Source organism: Lithobates pipiens, unplaced genomic scaffold, assembly GCF_037356315.1.
Source record: "Lithobates pipiens isolate NorthernLeopardFrog02 unplaced genomic scaffold, aLitPip1_a1.2 Scaffold_13, whole genome shotgun sequence".
Taxonomy (NCBI): Eukaryota; Metazoa; Chordata; class Amphibia; order Anura; family Ranidae; genus Lithobates; species Lithobates pipiens.
Window position 1 is genome coordinate 222,315,061 of NW_027507718.1, and position 27,205 is coordinate 222,342,265.

Sequence of the window (27,205 nt, forward strand, 5' to 3'; positions counted from 1 at the left end):
GACTAGTATTAAGTCTGTCCTTTCTTCCCTGAATTTCCTCAGTACTAGTGGAATTAGAGGAAAGGGGGGAAAGGCATAGCACAGCTGGTAATGCCAGGGGTGAGCGAATGCATCCAACCCTATTGCTGCATCTCCTCGGTGAAGAGAAAAGAATCTGTCCACCTTTGAGTTCTGCTGGCTGGCAAAAAGGTCTACCTGAGGAACCCCCCAGGCCTCGGAGATCATCAGGAACACTTCCTGATTCAGACTCCATTCTGCCTCTAGCAATTTGCGCCTGCTTAGGAGGTCCGCAAACAAATTCTGAGAGCCCTTCAGATGCACTGCCGATAGTGAGGCTGTGTTCTGTTCTGCCCAGGCTAACAACAGATTGGCCAGCTCCATCAAGCTCCTGCTTCTGGTTCCCCCTTGCTTCATAATGTAGGTAACCGCTGTTGTGTTGTCTGACAACACCTGAACATGGTGGCCTCTCAAACTCTGCTGAAATGCCACTAAACCCAGAAAGATCGCCTTCAACTCCCTCCAGTTGGATGATCTTTGAGCTTCCTGTTTGGACCAGACCCCCTGAGATGTCTGACCATCCAGATGGGCTCCCCAGCCCCAGGCACTTGCGTCTGTAGTAAGGCGCTTGTCCACAGGAAAGGTCCACACCAGGCCCCTTGAGAGGTTTGCCTGGTCTCTCCACCACCAAAGAGCCCTTTTCGTCTTTGACGAAATTTTTAGCTGTTTTTCCAAAGGATCCTGATGGGACCAGCTTGACAGAACCTCCCTCTGAAGGGGTCTGGAATGGAACCTGGCCCACTGAACAGCCGGGATTGCTGCCGTAAGCAGGCCCAGAACTGCCATAGCCATCCTGACTGAGACTGTCTGGTTGCTCTGTATCCGCTGTACAGCTAGCTGTAACTTTTCCTGTTTTTCCAACGGCAGGAAAACTTTCTGGAGAATCGAATTTAATGTATACCCCAGAAATTTCATTTCCTGTGAGGGGGTCAGGATTGACTTCTCTAGGTTTAGAAGCCATCCCAGGCCCTCGAGGTGAGACTGGGCCCTCTGGAGATTGACTAGGACCTGCTCCCTGGAGTCTGCAAAAAACAAAAGGTCGTCCAGATAAGGAACAACTGGAATCCCCTTCAATTTCAGGGGTTCCAAAGCCTCTGCCATAATCTTCGTAAAGACCCTGGGAGAGGACGAGAGTCCGAACGGCAGAGCCCTGAATTGGAGGTGCCATACCGAACTCCCTACCTTCAATGCCAGGCGCAGGAACTGCTGCGATGCCTGATGAATTGGTATATGAAGGTAGGCATCCCTTAGGTCCAGGGATGCCATGAAGCATTCTGGGGTCAACAGCTTTGTGATGGAGAAAATTGTATCCATCCTGAAATGTTTGTACCGAATGAACCTGTTCAGGAATTTCAGATTCAGGATTAGACGGTACTTCCCTGAGGGTTTTTTCACCAGAAAAATATGTGAATAAAAACCCCCGCCCTGCTGGCTTACTGGGACTTGAATCAGAACCTCTTGCTGTATCAGCTCCTGTAACAACAGCTTCATTGCAGAGGCCTTCTCCTGATCCCTTGGCAATGTTGTCACATAAAACCTGCTCGGGGGTGGTTCTGAAAACTCCAACCTGTACCCCTGATCGACAACGCTCTTCACGAACAGATTTGGAGACAGCCTGTCCCATTGTTCGCGAAAAGCTGACAGTCTCCCCCCCACTGGGGAGATATTGTCACTTGTTCTTAGGGGACTGCTCTGGGGGAGATCTAAAGAGGACTCCACCCCTGCCTTTGCCCTTCTGTGAACCCCATCTGCTCTTGTGCTCCTGGTCTTTTTTATGGGACTGCTGAAAAGCACGAAAATTCTTTTTAGCCATCTGCTTTTTCTTAACTGGAAAAGCCTTCTTTTTATCGGCTGTTCTATCCAGCACAGACTCTAAATCAGGACCAAAGAGCAAGTCACCCGAGAAGGGAAGACCACACAGCTTGACCTTAGAGGCAGTGTCCCCAGACCATGTTTTCAGCCAAACTGCTCTCCTGGCTGAATTTACAAGAGCCGAAGACCTAGCGGCCAGTTTAACTGATTCTGCTGATGCATCCGCCATGTATTTGACTGCATTCAGGATCAGTGGAAAGGACTCTAAGAGATCCTTGCGGGGTGTCCCCGCCTCAATATGGCTCTTCAGCTTCTCTACCCAACATTCCAGATTCCTGGCCACCACCGTAGCTGCCATTGCTGGTTTTAGACTGACTGACGCGGCATCCCAAGCTTTTTTAAGGATGGAGTCAGCTTTTTTTGTCCATTGGGTCTTTAAGGATCCCCATATCTTCAAAGGCTAGATCCGTTCGTCTGGATACCTGCGAGAAAGCTGCATCGACTCTAGGTTTCTTATTCCAAACCTCTGAGTCCTTATCTTCGAAGGGAAACCTTCTTTTGAGAGCTTTAGAGAAGAAAGGGGCTTTTTCTGGGTCCTTCCACTCCTTTCTCACTGAGTCTGAGAGGACCCTGTGGACAGGAAAAACTCGCCGTTTTGTTTCGTCCAACCCCTGGTACATTTTGTCATGAACTGACAGTTGTACTCTTTCTTCCTGAATTTCTAGAGTAGTGTAGATTGCTTTTAAAATATCATCTACTTCCTCTAGTGATAGCTTGAATTTGGAGCCCCTGCTATCTTCTTCCTCTTCCTCCTCCTCAGAATCCCTGAAGGAGATGAGAGTACTACCCCCTTCGTCTCCAGACTCTTCAGTTTCCACCTGTCTGGATGACGATGCCCTGGGGCTGGGCGGTAAGTTCTGAGGCTCGGTCTGTGCGGGAGGGTTTTGTATCAGGATGGACTTGACTGAACTCAAAGAGTTTGTCAGCTCTTTAACCGAAGAAAACAAATCCTTATATTGTTGAGATGTTTCCTCTTCCACCAATTCTCTGATACAATTTCTGCACATTGCCTTCTGCCATGAATCTCTGAGGGGGGTTTTGCAGGAAGGACATTTTCTCTGACCTGGTCTAGCTTTTCCTAGTGATTTTTCCTGAAACGACATACAGGTTTAATTCACTAAAAGCTCTCAACAACCAGTTGCTTAACACCAAGCCAGTGCAGAGACCCACCACCAAACAGACCTACTAGTGAGACCCCAGAACTAGGCTGCAAAAGGTCAGAGCGAAGTCCACCTCTGACCTGCAGCGACAGGCCCCCAAGAGGGGGGAACAAACAAAGACATACCCACAGTAAAGCAGAGGGTGCCAGTGCACCTTACGTACCTGGGCTGGACCGGTGCTGGGGGCGCCTGTCTCCGCCATAGCTGGCTTGCACTCTTCCATCGTTTGAGTGAGGCAGCTATTTTACAAACAGCTCTCATTTTAAATTTTCCCGGCCGCCGCGTCATCAAGGCCGGCCGGAAGCGGAAGCACACGGTCACCTGACCCGCCCCATGACCCCTGCGTTCCAGGCGCTGAACCACGGCGCCACGCCCCCTCAGAGCGCCCGCGCGTCACCGTGAACGACGCCGTCGCCGCCCGGGACCCGGCGCCGAAAACGGAGCCATGCCGCTGACCTGCAGCGGCCTCCGCCAGCAACAGAGCCCTCCCTGCGCTAACAAGCGGACACCGGGCACCCGACGCCGGCACTCCGAGGGTCCTTACTCCCGTGAGATGGCGGGACCAGGAGCTCCAGGAGTCCTCTCCCCGTGGAGATGCTGCTGGGGGTCAAAGAGAAACAACCTGCAACAAAAGGTAAGCCTTACTCCCCTGCAGAGAGTGTAGCTCTCCCTGGTTCAGGCACATGCTTCCTCCAAGGAGGAAACACAATAACTGAAGCCATGGAGGAGGAGGAGGTGTTTTTAAAGTGGGCATGTGTTTCCTGATTGCAAGGTGGAGCTACTCTCTCCGGGGTTGTCCTGAAAGGCGATTTGAGAAAATATTATTAATTTATCTCTGGTAATGCCCTAGGTATGGGCGCCTTCCATTTCTGTGTTTCTCGTTTACTGCTTGCCAAAACATGAAAATAGTTTAATGTCCATAGGCTGGATTTTAAATGAAATAAGCAACTTCTGTTTGACTTTAAAAGAGAAGTACAGGGTTTTTTTTTTTTTAAGAATCATACTTACCTAGGTGGATGCAGCATCGACCCGGTGCTGCATTTGTCCCCGGTGCCTCTATTGCTCGGTTCTCACAGCTCCCTGAGCAGAGAGCTGGTGACTATCAGTCACCAGCTCTCTGCTCTGCCCCACCTCTCTCGCGCTGGGCTGTGGCGGGGAGGAAGCGGCGGCTCAGCCTCTTAGCTGCTCACGGAAAGGCTGAGCCGGGTGCCAGTGTAGTGTCAAATACTGTCCTCCGTCAGATAGTGTCAGCCCTGTACTGCGCTTGTGCAGTACAGAGGACAAGAAGACGCCAAAGGTCACCGAAGGTCTCCGAAGATGAACGGCGCCTGCGAATAAAAAATAGCCAACCAAAGCGAGGCTGTGCCCGTGAGGGGCCCTGTTACAATGTGCTACCGTATGTCCACTTGGATGGTGGGGCTTGCACCTGGACTCAGTACGCATGCGCCATTCTTCTTTGGAGACTTTCAGAGTCTCCTTCTCCTCCGTACTGCACAAACGCTGCACCTGTGCAGTACAGAGGAGAAGGAGACTGTGATGTCAGCTGACAGCGAGCTTCATTCCTGTGATCCACAGGAGAACTACATTCCTGTGATCCACAGGAGAAGTACAGCCAAACAATCTTTGGCTGTTCTTCTACTTGAAAGTAGACTTAAAGTGATACTTAAGTACATACTTAAAGCGTGTTTCCCAGCGGTAAAAATTTTTTTTTTTTTAAAGTCAGAAGCTACAAAACACTGTCTACTTTTAATAAGGACACTTACCTGTCCAGGGCGCCCGTGATGTCGGCCAATCTGTCCCTCGTATCGTGTGCCGGCGCCGCCATCCTCACTAAGGGAAACAGGCAGTGGAGCCTTGCGGCTTCACTGCCCATTTCCTACTGCTCATGCACGAGTCCCCCAGCGATTTCTGAATGGGTCGGCTGTCTTCTGTGACACACACAGGTCCCAGAAGACACAGTGCCTAAATTTCCCAGAAATCAACACGAGGAGGAGAAGACTGAAGATCACAGTGGAATTGGAAGTGGCAGATTAGGACGATCTGCCTAGCAACAGGCATTTCTCGTGAGTAAAAAATGTATTTATTTTTTTTTCTATTTTTTTGTTGCATTTGTATGTAATTTTTTTTGTTCAGGGTGGACCTCCACTTTAAGTAGTACTTAAGTTTTGGATAGAGTAGAGAGGAATCAGAAAACCCCTTAGGTTTTTATTGCTGTATGCGCCCTTGTTAGGGAGATTCACCCTCTCTGTCCCGTTTACTGTTATCGTCAAAAGTGATAGCAAATCACAGATTTTGTGTTGACACCAAAACCAATGGGGACACTAGTTTTGGTGACCCTGGGGACATGCTTGGATTCCTTAGTTTTTTAAGGGATTTCCTCTCACTTCTTGTTTAGGTTGTGGGACATGTTTTGGTTGTGGGAAACAGATCTCCCCAATGGGACATAGAGGCAAAAAAAATTGACAGGGGTTATAAAGCAACAGTTTCACTTAAACATCTTCTTAAAGCCTCATACACACTGCTAGTTTTTTTGTTGTTGAACACAACAGCAATCTTTCCTGCTGCACTATTGTGTCCTGACAGGGGGACACCCCCCGGCCGAAACACTCCGGTCAGAAGCCGGTCAGAAGACCTTTTTTCGGTCATGCCCCTTTGACAGAAGCTAGCCAGCTTCTGTCGGACAGGCTGAAGTACACAGAGTTTCTATTAAACCGGCCAGTGCCACCCTACATTCAGCCCATGTGTACCAGGTTTTAGCTGTGTATACTTACCTTCCTATTGCTCCACTCTGTATTTGGGGAAATAAGCCCTGTGTTAGCTCCACAGTCACTCTGGTCAAATCTTATGCAGGGCTGAGGATTCTGCTCCTATCTCTTGGCAGCTAAGGTGGTCATAATTGCATTTTGGACCCAATGGCTTTCCATATCTGGAAGTACCAGGCATTTCCCTTTATTCAAGGTGACCAGAGCGGTGAGGGAGCAAAAGCACAGATAAGTATAAAAATTGTATGGACAAAGCATATATTTTATATATATATATATATATATATATATATATATATATATATATATATATATATATATATATATATATATATATATATATATATATATATATATATATATATATATATATATATACACAGTATATTACAGAATTACATAAATTAGTTTTTTCCTTGTGCCAACTTGTAGAAGGTGTTTTCCATTAATATGTAGACACCAACAACAAAATCTAAACAATCATAGCACATTTGTTTTTTCAGCACCAGCATGTATTCTACATGCATGCTCAGTCACAGATGCTGGCAGTATGCTGGATCTTCCTCATCAATCTCTGACAAATAATATGTATAAGTCATGATGATAAGATTTGCAAATAAAATAGCAAAATGATGTTCAACTTACATCTGCTCCTTTTTCTTGAATGATATTCCCACCTAAGGCACGTTGTTGAAGATATCTATCAGAAGTACAAAACAGTTACTATTTTTACAGTCATAGATATGTGTGATACACACATTTTTTTTTTTAACAATAACAAATACATTATGCTTACCTGCTCTGTGCAATAATTTTTCAAAGAGCAGCCCCGCTCCTACTCTTATGGGGTGCATTGATACACAGAGTGCAACTCAGCCTGCCCCCTACTCCCTCCTCACTGTCTGCGATTGACAGCAGCAGGAGCCAATGTTTTCCACTGCTGTCTTTGAGCCAATGAAGGGGAGAGAGCGCAGAGAGCCCATGCTCTCATGCACAGAGATGAATTGAGATTGGCTCAGGTAAGTATAAAGAGGTGGGCTGGGGGAGGACTGCACTAACTTACATATAAGTTAGGCAGCTATGTTACATCGACAACCCGGCTGTTCTCCGATTATACACAGCAGATGCCGGCCAATGGATTAGCGTGGGATATCACCCTCTACTTTAGGTAGGTGCTAGAAGTAGTTTTTTTTGTAGTGCAGGTAAATTTAATCAGGCCTAGCTTTAAGCTAGGCCTGTTTGTTTTGATCTGTGTGTGCTGGGAGCGGCCTAGAGCAGCAGCAGGTGATTCACATGCAGCATCACTTCTTGGTTGCCTCCCTCTGGCTTCTAGAGAATTCTAGAAAGGAAAAGGGGAAGAGAGGTGGAGCTGCCTGGGTTGTTCTAAAGAGCCCTGACCAGTCTCCAACTTGGATTGGCAGGGGGCTGGCCTCCTTGAATATCTAGAGCCAGCCCTGCTGGGGAGGAGTTGTCGGGTAGAAGAAGCTGGAGCACTAGGTTGTTGGGCCTTGGAGGTACCCCCTCGGGGGGGGGGGGGGGGGGTGACCTTGGGCCTGTGGGGTTCGGGTGCAAGTCGGAGCCTTGCTGAGAAATAAAGAATGATCTGGCAGCACAGAGAGGAACCAAGAAAAACAATGGGAACTAGTGTTGCCAGGCAAGTCTCCAGGAGGGATCCACTGGATGGCAGCCAGGAGGGCTGGTGATTGACAGGCACAGTTGGGAGAGCTGGGAAGGCATGCTGGAGTGGACTGGGAGGATGCAGTCTGAGATGGATGTAGAGCCAACAAGAGAGACTGTGAAGTCATGGGCAGTGAAGTCGGGCAGCTGCAGCCAGGAGGACTGGCAGGGCCTGAAGAGGACTGACTGGGAGCAGTAGTCCACCAAGGTCAGCTAACACTAGAGACTTTCCTATTTGTTGCTACACTAAAGGGGCCTGCAGTCCCTGCCTGCAAATGGCAGAGTCAGTTTCGGGCCTACCATGTGCTAGCTGTACCAGGAACCAAGTATTGTACAGGAGAGAGAGGACAGTCTACAAATAAACATTGTTCTAGAGGAAATATGTGCCTTTGCTTAGGATAACCTCCGCCCGTTAACCACGCAAATAAAAGGCGCTTAGCATTAAAGAATATGCTTTCTACCTGGGAGTTGTGGAATTTAAGCAGCTGTTCTAAAAGGTATTAAATCAATAAAACCGCTAAAAGGTATTAAATCAATAAAACCACTAAAAAACATTAAACAAAAATCTGCGAGGTGGATGGATAAATCAATTCACCCGCAGAAAACAGCGCATAATATTCAAATAGAAGAAAAGAAATTATATACAAATTGCGCTAGTGCAACCTATTGTTCTATGGAAAGAATATTTCTATCTTCCCAAATGTAACCATACAATCACAATATTGTCCATGAACACTGTCCATATATCTAAATTGTACTGAGTACTTAGGATAGTTTCAGGAAACGAATTGAAACAGGATATCTATTTCAGTCCATCCACAGACAATAAAATTAATAGCCAAAACAAAAACAGAATGTCCTGGTATAAATCAAGAGGAGTGTACGATGCAATCCTCCCTTAATATGAAAAAACAGTGATCACGAATTTGCTGGGGTACAATCTCAAGACTGGGGTGACCCCCCCTTAGTAATGCTCTTACCAGATATGCCTGGTTACATAGGCTCTTCGAAAATACTCCTCATCCGCTCGATTTCATCCGGTTCGTCTGCCCTAGGTAATACACGGTCGGATGTGTTTAGATACGCGGGCTCTCAGATGTTCCTCATCGGCTGGATCCCATCCACTGCATACACGATCGAATGTGCTTGGTTACACGGGCTCTCAGATGTTACTCATCGGCTGGATCCCATCCACTGCATAAGTGCCGGGTGATTCAAGATCTCCGAAAGAAGCAATTACGGGAAACAAACATAGCGTAATACTGTCTTATGAAAACACAATTTATTTAAATAAAATTGTTGCACTCACACAAAGTTAATTCTTTAAAGCATTGGTTCACTCAGCGTGCATAGTTCTTAATCACAGTCTCAGGGGAAATAATAGCATCAGCCGCTAATGGCCGTCACCACTTAGTAGTTCACGGTTAAAGCTGTGCGACTCTTCCTCCCTCCTGTCAGTTCCTCTATGCTGCGAACGTGTGCTACCACCCTGACGCGTTTCGTCGTATTGACATCATCTGAGGCCCTCAGATGATGTCAATACGACGAAACGCGTCAGGGTGGTAGCACACGTTCGCAGCATAGAGGAACTGACAGGAGGGAGGAAGAGTCGCACAGCTTTAACCGTGAACTACTAAGTGGTGACGGCCATTAGCGGCTGATGCTATTATTTCCCCTGAGACTGTGATTAAGAACTATGCACGCTGAGTGAACCAATGCTTTAAAGAATTAACTTTGTGTGAGTGCAACAATTTTATTTAAATAAATTGTGTTTTCATAAGACAGTATTACGCTATGTTTGTTTCCCGTAATTGCTTCTTTCGGAGATCTTGAATCACCCGGCACTTATGCAGTGGATGGGATCCAGCCGATGAGTAACATCTGAGAGCCCGTGTAACCAAGCACATTCGATCGTGTATGCAGTGGATGGGATCCAGCCGATGAGGAACATCTGAGAGCCCGCGTATCTAAACACATCCGACCGTGTATTACCTAGGGCAGACGAACCGGATGAAATCGAGCGGATGAGGAGTATTTTCGAAGAGCCTATGTAACCAGGCATATCTGGTAAGAGCATTACTAAGGGGGGGTCACCCCAGTCTTGAGATTGTACCCCAGCAAATTCGTGATCACTGTTTTTTCATATTAAGGGAGGATTGCATCGTACACTCCTCTTGATTTATACCAGGACATTCTGTTTTTGTTTTGGCTATTAATTTTATTGTCTGTGGATGGACTGAAATAGATATCCTGTTTCAATTCGTTTCCTGAAACTATCCTAAGTACTCAGTACAATTTAGATATATGGACAGTGTTCATGGACAATATTGTGATTGTATGGTTACATTTGGGAAGATAGAAATATTCTTTCCATAGAACAATAGGTTGCACTAGCGCAATTTGTATATAATTTCTTTTCTTCTATTTGAATATTATGCGCTGTTTTCTGCGGGTGAATTGATTTATCCATCCACCTCGCAGATTTTTGTTTATTGTTCTAGAGGAGTCTGGGACTCTAGAAGTGTAAATAGAGGTTCTAACTGATCATTTTATTGATTCCATTATTGATCCTGGGCATCCCATAACTTCCTTTACCCTATCCAAGTTCAAAACCCCTCAATAAATAAACACAAAACAAACATACGGAGTGTTCATTGTCTCAAGAGTCATCGGGAAGTGAATATTGGGCTGGGCAGGGTGACAGGTGGGCCACAACTTTTAGCAGCCCTTACGGGGGGGGGGGGGGTACCTTTACATAAACAAGGCAGAGCTCTGCCCTGTCAGTGGGGAAGTAATGGATTATCAATGCAGAGAAGAAAATTAATTACTTCCTTTAGTAAAACCACCATACACCCAGTACACTGGCACTACAGTACTACTACTGGTACTACAAAACACTGGCTAGGCACACATTTAACCCTTTAATTGCCCTAGATGTTTAACCCCTTCCCAGCCATTGACATTAGTACAGTGGAAGCGCATATTTTTAGCACTAATCACTGTATTAGTGTACATGGTTCCCAAAAAGTGTCAAAAATGTCTGAATGCCTGCCGCAAAAATAGCAGTCCTGCTATAAGTCGCTGATCGCTGCCATTACTAGTAAGAAAAAATAAATGAAAAATTCTAGTATATATACATCATAGTTTGTAGGCGCAAAACCAATCAATATACACTTATTGGGATTTTTTACCAAAAATATGTAGCAGAATATATATTGACCTAAATTTATGAAGAAATATTATATTTAAATTTTTACTGGATATGTTTTATAGCAAAAAGTAAAAAATATTGTTTTTTTTTTCAAAATTGTCTGTCTTTTTTTGGTTTTAGTGCAAAAAAATGAAAAAAAAAAAACTGTGGTGATCAAATACCACCAAAAGAAAGCGCTATTTGTGGGGGGAAAAAAAGCACATACGTTTTATTTGTGTACAGCGTTGCATGACCAAGCAATTGCCAGATATAGTAACGCAGTAACGCAAAAATGGCCTGGTAATGAAGGGAGGTAAACCTTCCAGAGGTCAAGTGGTTAAAGGATAAGTTCACCTTTTTCTTTTCCTAAATTCCTGCTCCACTATGTACCAATATACCATTAATGTACTTATTTTGAAGAAATAAAAAATCTTTCTAATTATCTTACACACCCCTTACCTCTGTGTTCAGCTGCCTGTATAAATAAACTTCTCCATTACTTCCTGGACAAACCTTGGGATGTGACAAAGGAAGGAGTTTACCAGCTGACCTCATTAGCACAGATCCTGTATCATCTATCCTCCTACTCCAGCACATCACTACCACCCCTTATCGGGTTCACATTTTCCGAATGCAATCAGTGAATGCCGTTCTCATTAAATACACAACCATGGATTGTTCATTTGGCAGAGTGTGCAGGAGATGAGCAATTAGGCAACAGCCTATGTGGATAGGGCTGTAATATTGAAAACAGGATATGTTTGTCCTGGGTTCTGAAAAGCTCACCATACACTATAAAATCCAATTGTACAATCTCCTTTAGATCTGCCATCTATGTAGTGCAAGGGCCTGCCTGATTAGATACAGAGTGACTGGATAGATAGGTGTCCTCCTGTTATATAGTTTTGGTAAATCCACAGGAGATCAAAAGAGATTTTACAATCAGACTGTATAGTGTATGGCCACCCTTATAGACCTAAAATGAACTAGTTGTGCTTTTGGTCCTATTAATTGTTAACCCACCAAAATGTCCCATGAGCTACTTTGCCACGTGTAGCGCAGGCCATTAAAATCAACGTCACAGAAAAAGTGAGCCAAAAAACATGTGTTCCCACTACACTGAGTGTAAATTGGGCCTGGAAATGAAATTGGTGTGTTTATACAGTAACAATGAGGCTACATTCCCATCTGTGCATTTCTGAACACATGGCAAATTTTGCCTTGCAAATACACCAAAAAGTGCTGTAAAATGAGCACCACACTCTACTTTAAAAAAAGTTCTGGAGTTTCTTTGGGGTGGTTGCTGAGAGTAGGGAAGCCTAGTCAAGTGATTATGCTGCCTTATGTGCGACTAGTGAAAAAGCTTAATAATGCCCATTAAAAAACGCATGCAGGAATCTGAGTTGCCGCTATGCAGAGATATGAATGGGGCCTGACAGCTGAGTGTGTCCATCCACTCCCTTCTATGTACAGGTATAAAGCTAGCCATACACTATGCAATCTGGATGTACAATCTCCATTCACTCTGTATTCAATCAGGCAGGCCCTTGCACTACATAGTTGATGATAGATCTAAGGGAAAAGGTACAATAAATTTACATAGTGTATGGCCAGCTTTATACAAGTACATAAGAGTAAGCAATAGATGGAGACACTCAGCTGTCAAGCCCCTTTCACAGCTGTGTAGAAGGAACTCACATTCCCCCATGCGTTTTTTTGGGGGGGTATTTTGGAGTGTTTTTGCTCATCATGCATAGGGCAGCCCATTCTTTTATATCAAATAATCCTTTTTATTATTTTATATGAAAACAACATTAACAGAATACAGACAAAACCACAATAATAGAAATCACACCAAACCAAAAAACCCCCACAAAAAACAAACAAACAACCCCCCTTCAACAAACCCTGTCATCCCACCACCCCCCTCTCGGAGTATATATGACACACGAAAAAAAAAAAAGAATAACAATATCCAGCATTACAAAGAACACAGTAACCATCGGTTGACATGATACATAGTCATAGATTGAAGCCATCTAGACCAGATAACATCAAACTTATTCAGAAGGGAAAATGTATGCTTTTCAAAGAGGATGATCCTATTGAGATCTACAATCCAACTGGACACAGTCGGTGGACGTGGAGAGGTCCACTTAAGAGCAATCTGTCTACGGGCAACAAAAAGTGTGTGCCTTATAGTATTACCAGTAGGGGAGGTGTAGATAGAGGTATCACAGTAACACAATATACATATAAGCGGTTCAACCGGAATGGTAATATCCAATTCCCTATTTAAGGTACCAATCACCTCCACCCATTATCTTTGAAGTTTCGGTCATCGCCACAAAAGATGTATTAATGTACCTGTGTTACCGCATCTAGCACAGGTTGGCTCAGATTTCAGTCCAATTGCACAGAGAAACTACAGAGTTCTATAGACCCTATGGAGAATAAAAATCTGGGTCAGTCTATGTGATTGAGAAAGAGACACCCTTGACAGGGACCAGAGGACATCATCCCAAATCTCTTCAGAGATGGGACCAATATCTTTCTCCCTGTCAGCCAGAGAACAGATGAGGAAGTTCAATAGGAACCCATCTAACGGTACCCTATGAGTAACCGAGGTAAGACCCTTTGTTGACCCTGCCCACACTATTTTATCCAAGACGGGGATAGAGGAGAAAAATATCTTAGCAGAAAAAAACTGGGTATGTAGAACATGTCTTAATTGAAGAAATTGGTAAATCCAATTGGATTCTACGGAGAACTCTACCTTCAGATCTTCAAAAGATTTAAGTAAACAATTCTGATATAGCTGAGCTAAAGTAGTTATTCCTAATTTTGTCCAACTCTGAAAGCCTCTAAGAGCTGAAATTTGAGAAAGTCTATCATTTTCCCATATGGGAGTGTATATAGTGGGATATGAGACACCCAGCATTTTTTTTAACTGTATCCCATAATTTACAGATTAACATACAAGTAGGCATATCAGCAAGCGAAACACCCCCTCTTGCATTATCAAGGACAAAGAGTGGAGAGCGACCCTTAAATGCAAAAGAGAATAATCATCAAGCAAGAAAGGATATCTGTTCAGACACCCATCCAGCAAAATGCAAAATTGGGAGGCGAGAAAATATAGCCTTGGATTAGGAACTGTAAGCCTGCCGGCATTTGTGGGATGCTGTAAAGTCTCCAGTTTGATACGAGGGGTTTTGTTCCGCCATATTAATCTCCTAAATATAGTGTTTATCTTAATAAAGATCTGGATAGGTATCCAAATTTTGGCATTTTGTAAAAAATAGAGGAGCTGAGGCATCCATATAATTTTTATTAAATTGATACAATCTATTAGCGATAAAAGGAGATTAGTCCAGGTTTTACTCTGTTTTTGAAATCTAATAAGTAATGGAAATATATTATCCACAATATATGACTTTGGGGAGTCTGACATAGTTATACCCAAGTATTTTATAGATACAACCTTAAAATGGGAAAGTATAGGTGGTAGTGAAATCGGAAGGGGGTCTAAAGGCATCAACATAGATAACCTTCCAAACTCCTTAACATGTTCCATTACTACTGGCAGGGATGAACAGACATTAGACATGAAAAAGAGAAGATCATCCACATATAGTGATATCTTTTCCTCCATGTCTCCTAATCAGACCAGTAACACCTAGAGAAGCCCGTATAAGACATGGCGAAGGGTCTATGGCCAGGGCAAAAAGCAGGGCCTAGTGCTCCAGAAAAGTCTGAAACTAGGAGATTGGAAGCCATTCATCCTAACCGATGCCCCGGGGGGGGGGGTGTATAACAACCGGACCCACTTACAAAAACCAGAGCCAAGCCCGAATTTATCAAGAATGGCCCACAGATATGGCAATTCGACACAGTCAAAGGCCTTGATTGCGGTTAATTTGTTGGACATAAATCCTACGTGATCTGAATGAATAATACTGTGAATAACCTTGTTTAGTCCAGTTGCGAGTATCTTCGCAAGAATTTTAACGTCTGTAGATAATAGAGAAATTGGTCTATAAGATTCAGTGTGAAGCAAATTTTTATGCTTTTTGGATATGACTACTAAGAAGGGAAGCAATTCTTTATTATATTATAGGTTCCCAATAGGGAGTCCATCGGTCCCTGGGGCCTTGGCATTAGGAAAACTAGCCACCGCATTTTCCACTTCCATTAAAGTGGAGCATTGAGAATTTCTCTCTCTTCTATCGAAATAGCCTGGAGATCAATACTGGTCATGTAACTAGATAGCTCTACAAGGGTGAAATCCGGCCCTGGAAGCAGGGGAGGGCTGACAGCCTTAGGCCTGGGGGGCAAGTCCAGTCACATGGCCCACTTTAACCCCAAATAAGTTCACTATCTATGCCCACCTTGTATTACAAGGTTACCCATGGCTAGTGGCCAGCAGAGCCCTACAGGCCATGATAAGCTCCCAGCAGGACCTACAGGTGCATGGCCAGCTCCCAGCCTGTGGGTCCTGCTGGGCACTGGCCATAGCCAGCTCCCAGTAGGACCAACAGGCAGCGGTGGTGCGTCCATAAAGGCGCATGAGCGCTGCCCCCCTGTCACTCGCTCTCTCACATAGATAGATTGCATGAATCTATATATGGTTGCTGCTGCCGCCCCCTATTCATGTGCCTGGTCCTTTGTTGGGCGCCATGCATATGAATTACAGCGGTGGAGTTTCTTTGGAAATGCCTGATTAGAGCCATAGGCTCAAATAGGCTTCCTGATTAGAGCCATGGGCTCTAATAGGCTTCCAAAAGGGAAAACAGCGGGCACACTGCTGTGCGTTCGCCGATTACTTATTGGTGTGTTAGAGAACCGAAGACATTGCTTTCCTAACACTGACCTGGCTCACAGCCAATCAGGTTGCTCAGGTCATGTTACCTGTCACCTGATTGGCTGAAACAACAGGCGCCGCTATTGGACGCCTGATGGGAGGAGAGGACGGGAGGAAAAGAAGTGCAGGAGACGCATGAAGGACCCACTCGTTGTCACCTGCTGCCCCACAAGACAGGGCAAGTGCAGGGCAGAAGGCAAGCGGGTGGCACACTGTCACACTGGCAGCATTTGATTGGCACAGTGGCTGCGAATAATTTTTTTTTTCACATTTTTTTCAGTTTGCCCCCCCCCCCCAAAATATTTTAGCACCAGCCGCCACTGCCAACAGGCCATGATTAGTTCCAGCAGGACCCACAGGGAATGGCCAGCTCCCAGCAGGACATCATGTACTGTACCATTCCCGAGTCTTTTCTGCAGGTGATCCCTCTGTGTAATGCGGGGACAAGGTCATCCAGTGCCCAGGCAAAGATAGCAAACTGCGCCCCCCCCCCCCAGGTGGAAGAGGGAATGGGGGTAATAGTGCCATAATGTTTGTGACATGCTGTGGGGTCACTGGAAGGAAAAAAAAATGCTGCTGCATTTCTGTCAGTTTGAGAAGGACTGATTGATAACTATGTCAGTGCCATCCAGTGCACTGCGATAAAATGTAGAATTACTGTATATTATTGCAGCTTACTGCACCGCACCTCTGGACGGTACTGCAGTGTAAATGGGGCACATAGAGAACAGCTGTATTCTATGTGCTCTAGCAGTGACTGGTATTTTTTTCAGTGTGGAAAAATGCCAGTCACTGCACTAGTGTGAAAAAGCCCAAATTCTGTAGTATAAGTTAATGGAGAGTGAGGGGCTGCATGTGTTAGACTGAGGCATGATTCTGTCAGAACTATTGTATTAGGCAAAAGTAAACTGGGATGGAAAGGGTGTCAGCCCAAGTACATGTGTGGAATGCCCAGAGCTGAGAGGCTACAGTGATTTATATGAGGAGAGCAGAATTACAAAACAGGAGAGAAGATAAAATGAATGGGAAAAAGATAAGTGAATTGGTGCAAGGAGAGTGTGACTTACCTACAGCAAGATTGTACCAACCAGGAGAGATGAGTGCACAGAGGGAGGGGGAGGGGGATGAAGCATGAGTGAAATCAGCCTGGAATAAATGAAAGAATCTGAACAGAAACAAACCTGATGTGTCCTGAAGGGAGAGAGAGGTTATAGGAGAGCAGCCAGTAGGAGAGTTAACACAGCAGCAGGAGAATGATAGCTTGAAGTTGGCTGACCGGCCCCCCTGTGAAGTGATGGGTCTCCCTGCCGGGAATAGAAGTTACCTGCTTCGCTGCTCAGTTCCCTCCAGTCTCTACCCACCAGACTACAACTCCCAGAATGCAGCGCAGCAGCAACACAGCCAATCAGCGGCCGACTTCCTCAAAAAAAAAAAAAAAAAAATGTCAGCAAACAGCCTGTTTTGATTAAAAGTTAGACGGCCTGGGGGGAGATTTCCACCCTGCCCCCCCGGCCCAGCCCGCCCCTGCCTGGAAGTATATAAATCTTGATAATAGGACTTAAAGATAGATATAATTGAACTAGTCTAGTTACAAACCTCCCCCTCAACATTCATTAAAGCTGAAACATGTGTAGGGTTAGATTAGGACCTTACTATCTGAGCCAATAATCTACCGTTCGCTTCTCCCTCTCTTCTGAAAAAAATAATTTATTCCTGGCCCTAGATTCCAATTGTTCGTTTAGCCTATTTTAAGATGAAAGCCATTCCTGTTGGATATCCGGAGAGGGATTTTTAATATATATGGCTTCCACCACGGAGGTGTCAGCCTTCGCTAGCTCGAGCTCTCTACGGGAAGCACTTTTGATAATACTTAGCCTAAGTTGAGGGACCAAAAATCCAGGATACGGCTAGGAATGACATCCTCCTTAGGGAATAATTCCAACCAAAAAGGATTCAGCTGCAAAGACATATTAGACACCTGAAGCCCTGATGTTAAAGTAACTAACAGAGGAGAATGGTCTGAGATACCTCGAGGTTTGATACTCACATCTAGCACATATGGTATAAAATCAGCCGAGCACAGAGCCAAATGTATTCTTGATAGTGTGTTTTAGAATAGCATGTATAGGCATTTTCTTCGGGGTGTAGCTTCCTCCAAATATCATACATTCCCACTTCCTGACATAGTCGTCCAAAGGGGGAGAGACGTCCATTGGTCATTGACCTTGGAGCTGGGCATCTATCCCACCTCATATCGACAACACTGTTGAAATCTCCAAGTACCAATAATGGAGAGACCCCTGCAAAGCAAATAAGCTAATTATTTCTGAATTATATGCGAGAGTATATAGCTGCAAGGATCAACTCAAGACCATCCAGCTTGCATTGTAAAAAAATATATTTGCCATCATTGTCTACCATAGTCCTACTGCAGGAGAATACAACACCAGCATAGCCCAGGATTGTAACCCCCCTAGAGTGAGAGGTATACAACGAACGGTAAGACTTTCTAACCGATCAGCGCTTCAGAAATCTGGTCATGTTGGATGTGACATGTGTCTCCTGCAAACAGACGAGGGAAGGACGAAAAGAAGCAATATAGTCAAATATAGATTGTCATTTTAAAACATTATTCATACCCCTAACACTCCAAGAAAGTATTCTAATTGATTGATTTAACATAGGTACAATGGCATAGGCTCCTAGTCCCAAATCAACATACCAGGACGTCTCTGAAGCTTTTTATGAACACAGCAAGGGCTAAGGCAAGGCATTGTTCTGAAAATCAAAAAAAGCTTTTATTTTTATGCAACCGAAGTACATTTAGGGCCAGTTCACACCACATGCTAAGTACAGTGCTTCTTTTTTTCTGCATCAAAAACACATGGAAAGTAGGTTATATGGTTTCCAATGGTATAGTTCACACCAGTGCTTGCAGTTCCAGTGTGTTCCAGTTCTAGAAAAAAAAGTAGAACATGCTGCATTTTTCCTGCACTGGACTTTACTGGAATGCTGTAAAACGCATTTAAAAACGCACCAGAACGCACCTAAACACACCTAAACACACCAAAAACACACTGGAACAGACATGTCCTTATGTAAGGTTAAGAAAAAAGAGGAGGAAAAAATGCACTGGACTGCATCAAAACTGCACAAAAAACACGTCAAAAACGCACATGCAGAAAAGCATCTGGAACGCATCCGGATTGCGTTTCTATGGTGTGACCTGGCCCTGAGGTATATTGGTACATAGGGGAGCTGGATTTTAAAAAGCACCTGCAAAACACCCTCAGTGTGAAAGGGGTCTTATAGTAGACAGTATACAAAAAACTGGACAAAAGAGAACGGAAAAAAGTGGGGTTGTGTATGTTAACCAATCAAGTTTCATCTTAATCACTTGAGTTTCGGAATATTTTCCCCCCTTCATGGGCCAGGCCATTTTTTTGCGATACGGCACTTAGTTACTTTAACTGACAATTGTGTGGTCGCGTGACACTGTACCCCACAAATATAGCATTCTTTTAGTGGTATTTGCTCACCTTTGCGGTTTTAATTTTTTACACTATAAACAAAAAAAGACTGACAATTTTTAAAAAAAGACAATATTTTTTACTTTCTGCTATAAAACACATCCAATAAAAAATGTAAAAAAATCTAATTTCTTTATCAATTTAGGCCAATGTGTATGCTGCTACATATTTTTGGTAAAAAAAACCCCAATAAGCGTATATTGATTATTTTGCTCAAACGTTATAGCGTCTACAAATTATGGGATTTTTTTTTTTACTAGTAATGGCAGCGATCAGCAACTTATAGCGGGACTGCGATATTGCGGTGGAAAAATTGGACACCTACTGACACTTTTTAGGGACCAGTGACAATTAGGCCCCTTTTACACTGAGGCGTTTTTCAGGTGCTACAGCGCTAAAAATAGCGCCTGAAAAAAATCCGTCGGAAAAAAATCACCTGTGCATCCCAATGCAGGCAAACATGTCCCTCACATGTGTATGCTGTAGTATACCCGTGTGATCAAGACCAACTGATGACTACTGATTCTGGATACTTCAGTTTACATCAGTTTGCACATTCCTCTTCAGTTCAGTTCAGTTTACAGTTCAATTCAGTCAATTTACATCATTTTTTTTAACTGTTGAAGAAACTGGTCATAGGTGACAAAAGTGTAAACAAAAAACAGACTGGACTTAAGTGGGCGACATCCTGTCACATCCGTTCATAACTGCCTTATCCAGAAAAGGGCACAGCCTTTTTCTGTTTAAAAAAATGGACATGAACAGACATGGATGTAAAAGGATGATCATTCGTTTACATCCGAAAGCCCAAAGAAATTGATTGCTCTCTGTTTTTTATCTGAAAATGGACAGATGAAAAAAAAAGAAAAAACGGAACACCGCGTGAAAGGGACTTACCATATTTATCCGCGTATAACACACACTTTTTTCCCCCTTAAAATCAGGGGAAAATCGTGGGTGCGTGTTATACGCCTATCCCCACCGATCTCCACTGATTGTGATGAGAGGAGCGAGCGAAGCCGAGGTACACAAAGCCGAGTGTACTTTGGCTAGACTAGGCTCCTCTTGCAGTCCCACCCCTGACTGTGAGCAGAACCGAGTCTAGCCGAAGTACACTCGGCTTTGTGTATGTCGGCGGCGATCGCTCCTCTCCTCTGGCAATCAGTGGAGATGGCCGGGACTGCGAGAGGAGCCGAGTCTAGCCGAAGTACACTCGGCTTTGTGTATCTCGGCTCCACTTGCTCCTCTCCTCCGATCGCCGCCAATTTTAATTGACACAGGGCTGGCTGCAAGGACACTGGGGAGGCTGAAATGACACAAGGCTGCATATGGACACTGGGAAGGCTGCAGATGGACACTGGGAAGACTGCAGATGGACACTGATAAGGCTGCATTGATGGGAACTTAAATGTTAATTAAATTAAACTTAAAAAGTTTTTTCCTTAAACTTCCATCCTAAAAGTTTTTTTCCTTAAAATTCCCTCCTAAACTTGGGGTGCGTGTTATACGCCGGTGTGTGTTATACGCCGATACATAAGGTAATTTTAGAATTGTGCACATGAACATACAGTATCTGTGTAGCAATATGGACTATAATTGCCACGAACAGCTATTCCCTATCCCCTATCTTATACCATGTCATCCTTGTAATGCCCAGTGTTATCAGACTGGCCTCATATTTGTGAGCCCAACCAAAGGGATTGTGGGATTGGTAGTTCCAACAGATGGCTGTTCCCCTGCATGGCTATGCATCCGGACTACATATCACAGCAGGGGCGGACTGACCATTCGGCCACTCGGGCACTGCCCGAGGGCCCCGGGCCACTCGGGCACTGTCCGAGGGCCCCGGGCCACTAGGGGGCCCCATCAGGGTTGTCAGACTCAGTAAAACCAAGGGGTTTTTTACATCTGTCTCTGAAATGTCCCTTATGGACATCCCTTTGGTGTAAAAATCCTGAGATTATAGCTGCCCCACCTCTCCAGTACCTTCTCAGCCAATAGAAACATGTATGTGTATACTGTGTGATTGTATATACTGTGTGGCCCCATAATCTCCAATTGCCCGGGGGCCCCATAATTTCTTATTGCCCAGGGGCCCCATAAGTTGTCAGTACGCCCCTGTATCACAGGGATCTTTGCTACCAGCAGGGAGATTGCTGGAAAGAACTATAAAAGAAACCAGAGACCCGCCTCGAGCTCGCTTCCTCCAGGGTCTCGTGTGTGAAGGACCTCTCCACGTATGGAGAGTGAGGTTGTGGTCAACAGCATTCCTACCTGACCGAGAAGGGTCAGCAGGTGCCTGCTGTTTATCAGACTTCTGATAAGCAAAGTCTCCACAGTGCAGCTATCCGCACTTCATGCTCCGTAACGGGGGATCATCACACGTGGATCTGCAGCCAGAACATCCATTGGGGAGTCGCTAGCTGGAAAGTGTTGAATCGGCCTGGTCATTGGTGAGAGGGCCATTGCCCATCTTTGCAAACCTTTCCTTTGTTTCATTGGGACACTGTGCACAGACAGCTTTCCCTTGGAACACTTCACTGCACCTTTATTTGAACACTGTACGTAATTCTCTTTAGCTACAGCCATCACAAGATAGATATACTACCACTCTGTTACTACATCCTGTTGGATACAATTGATGAGCTCCAACCAGTGCCAGTGAAGACCGTCAGATCTGCAACGGGGACATTCTGTCATTGCTACTTAAAGGGCCCATACACCATCCATGTTTAGCTGCATCTCTCATTAGGATCAGAGGTTAAACAGGCTGGCCTGGGTTTCTCTTTCTAGAAGTACTGTCAGCATTGCTGCTTAACTTGTTTATCCTTTCAGGTTATGTCCAAGTGGTATTCTACCGTACGTACTACATAGGTGTATATAACATTCTGTTGTTGCCTTATCTCAACTGACATTTCTTAAGTGGTCATTCAGCTGAGTTTGAGCTGCTATCCCAAACTCAGTTGAACCATTACCTCTTTGTACAGCCACACCTTAACTGAAGTATTCCAGTAAATGTTAATAAAATAAAAAACGTATTGTCATGTGGGTTGGAAGGTTCACAGGGTCAAGGCGATGAAGATGAGCAGGTAAATCCAAGCAGTTCTCTAGTGGGCTGTGCTACACTTTACAGAAAAAAATACTTTTTTTTTATATAGCACATGTATTCTGGCATATCTGTACCAATGTTAATCTAAAATAATATTTTTTGGGTGTATACGAGACTTTTCAGCGAAATAATTTTTTCAGATTTACTACAAACAGAAATCATATCAGTACTACTAAGATACTAAATGGAACAACTGGACAGGCCAGCAGTAAGTGCATAAAAAGCCCTGAAGTTTACATGTTGCAGAGGTGATTCAAACACAGGTTAATTTGCTAAAACTGGAGAGCGCAAAATCTGGCGCAACTGTGCATGGCAGCCAATCAGCTTCTAACTTCAGAATGTTCAATTAAGCTTTGACAAAAAAAATGGAAGCTGATTGGCTTCTATGCAGAGCTGCACCAGATTTTGACCTCACCAGTTTTAGTAAATCAACCCCACAGTTTCTCTGATCATGTACATAACGATTCTCTGAGATGAATACTTCAATACCAAGATTACCGTGACCCATGATATATTTATTTTGGTTAAAAAAAAATCACATGACAGACACCTCTGCAACATCATCAGGTTTTTCACACACCTACTGAGATCATCCCACCATCCTGAAGTCCCCTAGTGGACGTTGAACTGGGCCACTCAGGGCATTAAGAGCAACCACCTACTATTCTGCGTGGAGACTATACTTTCCACATACATCCAAGTTGCAATCACCATTTTTATGGTCACTAGCATCCCCACCAATGTAATGGCGCGTATACATGACCGTTTTTTCCGTCAGAATAAACTCTGCTGGTTTTTCCGACGGAGTTCATGACTACACACGATCACAGCAAAAGTTTGATCGCTTAGAACGTGGTGACGTACAACATGTATGACGGGACTAGAAAAAGGAAGTTCAATAGCCAGTAGCCAATAGCTGCCCAATGTGTCGTTTTTGGTCTGTCGGAACAGCATACAGACTAACGGTTTTCCCGATAGGAATTGATTCCGTCAGAAAGATTTAAAACATGTTCTATTTCTAGGTCCGTCAGAATTTTCATTAAAAAAAAGTCTGATGAGGCATACACATGATCAGAATATCTGATGAAAAGATTCTGTCTGACTTTTTTCTGCCGGAAAGTCCGGCCGTGTGTACGCGGCATAAGTCTTTTTCTCCATACTCATATCTCTACTGAATCTTTGTGGAATTCAAATACTACTCAAAGGGCTCTCTCACTTTCCCTTCTTCTGCTTTTGTTAGTGATTGCTCCCGAATAACTGTTTTGACTAGGAAAACCACTCACGACATATAAAATTGGACATGCTTCTGTTTTCTTTCACACAGTCTAGAAGCCTTCACCAGAACATCTCCTTTCCTAGTCGTGTTTTTGTGTCCAAATTTTTCCCTAGTCATGTATGACTTGAATGCACATCTTACCTTTGGAGATATGAATTGCTATTCCTCGGATTCTCATATTCCTTGCTACCTTCTGGAATCCATTTTATGGCTGTGTCTACGCCCTTTCCAACGTGTCCTTCAGCGCCTGAAGATATTGGCATCCTTAGTCAAACTAGTGACAGTCTTTTAACCAGAGTAATGCTACTAAGTTCATTGACTAAAAACGTTTGCAAAAAAAAAAAAACCCGACTGCAAAAAAAAAAAAATTGAAAAGAAACTATTCATGTGTAGATTATTTGAAAGGTGTTAAGGCAAACAGTGAAAAAATGCATTTGTAAAGAAAAATGATGTAGCTGTTGTATATGCAATGGTAAATAAACCTCTTACAGTAGCGCTGAAGTGAAAATGAAAAGATTATATCCTTGGGCTACGTGTACAGAAGACGATGTATTTTTCATGCATTGTCACACTTCTGCCTTCTCGGTGTGAATGATGTCTAGTGACAAGAAAGTGGATATTGTCCTACAGCCTGAGACATCTTGCATACATTCCATTGGACAGGATCTGTTTGTTATTGTTACTTTGACTACGGCAGGTTTTGGTTACCACAATAGCTCACAGTCAGAAGGACTTGTTACACATACATGACAGAAGTTCTAAAGCTGCACCAGCTAGACTTTCATCTTTAATCCACCAAGAAAGAAAACTAAGCTCATAAGCTACACTGGAATCTGCATCCTTGTTAAAGTGGAAGTAAACCCTTCTATTGTTTTCAGTCAAGGAAGCCGCCATCTTGGCCTCTAATAAATCTTCAACTGCCATAATGCTGCACATGCGATGAGTTATGAAACCAGCCATTGGATGGTTTAAAAGTTTGGTTGAGAGCACAACCAATGTGAACGTTAGCATTTCCGGCATGCCGGGAATGTAAGTGTTTTTTTAAACTGGGTTTACTCCCGCTTTAAATGCATGTAATACTCTCACGACATAACATAATGAGATACCAAGAGCATTAGGCTGGGTTCACATCTATGCGAATTGGATGTGGGGTTTTCTCTGCATCCAATTCGCATGACAGGAGATTGTGACCGGCTCGCTGTAGGGCTGGTTCACATATCTCCAGTGCGACTGCGGAGCGGCTTGCACAGGAGTGCTGTGCGTCTTTGGCTTTGTTTCAGGGCCGAATTCAGACAAAAAATCAGTCCTGATTGGTCCCTGAAATGGCGCACAAGGACGCACCGGATCCCTGCTGTGAGCCGCATCCATCGGAGGTGTGAACCCAGCTTCAAAATAAATAAACAAAATGTATGCACAAAATGTTATCAAAATGATAACTCTATGTAGTGCTGCTCCTCAGTAACGTATACCTTCCAACTTTTTGAGATGGGAATGAGGGACGCTCATACCTTCCAACTTTTTGAGATGGGAATGAGGGATGCTCATACCTTCCAACTTTTTGAGATGGGAATGAGGGACACCTATACCTTCCAACTTTTTGAGATGGGAATGAGGGACACCTATACCTTCCAACTTTTTGAGATGGGAATGAGGGAAGCCCATACCTTCCAACTTTTTGAGATGGGAATGAGGGACGCCCATACCTTCCAACTTTTTGAGATGGGAATGAGGGATGTCCATACCTTCCAACTTTTTGAGATGGGAATGAGGGACGCTCATACCTTCCAACTTTATGAGATGGGAATGAGGGACGCCCATACCTTCCAACTTTTTGAGATGGGAATGAGGGATGCCCATACCTTTCAACTTTTTGATATGGGAATGAGGGACGCCCATACTTTCCAATTTTTTGAGATGGGAATGAGGGACACCCATACCTTACAACTTTTTGAGATGGGAATGAGGAACACCTATCAACAAAAATATGCAGGCATAGGACACACTGCGGGCCACACCCCCTTAAAGGAGAATTGTACAAAAAAAAACAAGGTTGGTTAAACCCACAAGTGCTTTTTTTTACCACTACTATTCCTTTATATTGGCTTTCGGAATTTACAAATGCAGCAATTTAGAAATCAGATGAAAGGTTTACTGATGGAAAACACCTTTTGATAGATAAAATATGCATTTTATATACAACTATATAGATCAGACCAAAATGAGTGACAAATGAATAGGAATGAGGGACAGAGGGACATTGCTCCAAATCAGGGACATTCCCTCCAAATCAGGAACAGTTGGGAGCTATGGACACCTATTAGCAAAAGTATGCAGGCATAGGTAGGACACCTTCCCATCATGTCCCACCCACCTGCAATGTACTGCGGACTGCTGCTGTAGGTAAAGCAATGTATTCTGCCCGGCCCCTCACTGTGATTGTACACAGTGGGAGCCTGTCAGCAAATCCCAGCCAATGATCCACAGCTGGGACCTGCTGATTGGCGGTGTACAATCACAGCCCAGAGCTCTGTGTTGGTAAACAATCCACAGCTCTGTACAGTGGGAGCGATCTGTGAGTTTCTTATTCAGGGATGAGAAACAGAGATCTTTGGTAAAAAACAGCATGCATCACACACATTACACATAGTTAGGCACACGTTTAACCCCTCGATCGCCCTAGATGTTAACCCTTTCTAAGCCAGTGTAATTAGTACAGTGACAGTGCATCAGTATTATCACTGTAATAATGTCACTGGTGATGCCAGTGGTTCCACCCCAGCGTCAGATTAGCCACCGCACTGTCCCATCCTGTCGCTGTCCCATTATAAGTAGCTGATCACCGCCATTAGTAGTATAAAATAGTAAATAAAAAATTTCATTATATTTATCATAGTTTGTAGACGCTATAACTTCCATGCAAATCAATAAATATACACTTATTGTGTTTTTTTTTCTTTCAATAATATGTAGCAGAATAAATTTTGGCCAACATTTATGAAGAAATTTTATTTTTTATTGGTAGGTTTTATAGCAAAAAGTAAGAATAAAAGTTTTTTTTTTTTTTTTTTTTTTTCATTTATATGGCAAAAAAACAACATAAACATGAAAAACGTCACCCAGGTGCTATATTACTATTGAAAAATAAATAAATGTGCAATGCAATCAATCCAAATAAATGTGATGAGGTCAAATACCACCACCTCCATGCTTCAAGTCCACTTCTCTTAAAGTGATACTAAACACACACTGTATAATTTACATTACCCCTTCTCTTTGTGTACATGGATGGAGGCACTGTAATTATTGTATTAAAAAACATCTAAGTACCTTTTTCCTAATTGATATACAGCTGCCACGCGACCCAGATCTTCCCCAGCCTGTCTGCAGGGAACCATCAGCAAGAAGAGTTTCTAGTCTTCTGCTGGTCACATGTTCAAAATAAAAATAAAAAACTGCTTTTGGAATACAGAGTAAAAATAAATAATTAATATCAATACAATTGTCATATAAATATACTTTATATTTGAAATTGCATGCATGTGGATATATACTTAAAGTGGTTCTAAAGTCAGAAGGTTTTTTTTATTTTAATGCATTTTATACATTAAGATAAAAACCTTTCTGTGTGCAGCTCCTTCCCTCAGCCCCCCCAATACTTACCCGAGCCCCATCTCTGTCCAGCGATGCTGCGTGAGTGTCTCGGCCGTC

The 27,205-nt window shown here is 43.7% G+C and overlaps 1 protein-coding gene across 1 annotated transcript in view; it reads right to left on the reverse strand.

Moving 5' to 3' along the window:
* LOC143974644 (uncharacterized) overlaps window positions 1-24,135 on the reverse strand; it is a 40,453-nt gene extending 16,318 nt beyond the window's left edge. The window contains exons 1-2 of the mRNA XM_077476249.1: window positions 23,639-24,135; window positions 6,497-6,551 (exon numbers count right to left, since the gene is read on the reverse strand). Coding sequence (XP_077332375.1) covers window positions 6,497-6,551; window positions 23,639-23,760 — 177 coding nt within the window. The 5' untranslated portion in view covers window positions 23,761-24,135. The remainder of the gene's footprint in view (window positions 1-6,496; window positions 6,552-23,638) is intronic.
* Window positions 24,136-27,205: the final 3,070 nt, after the last annotated feature.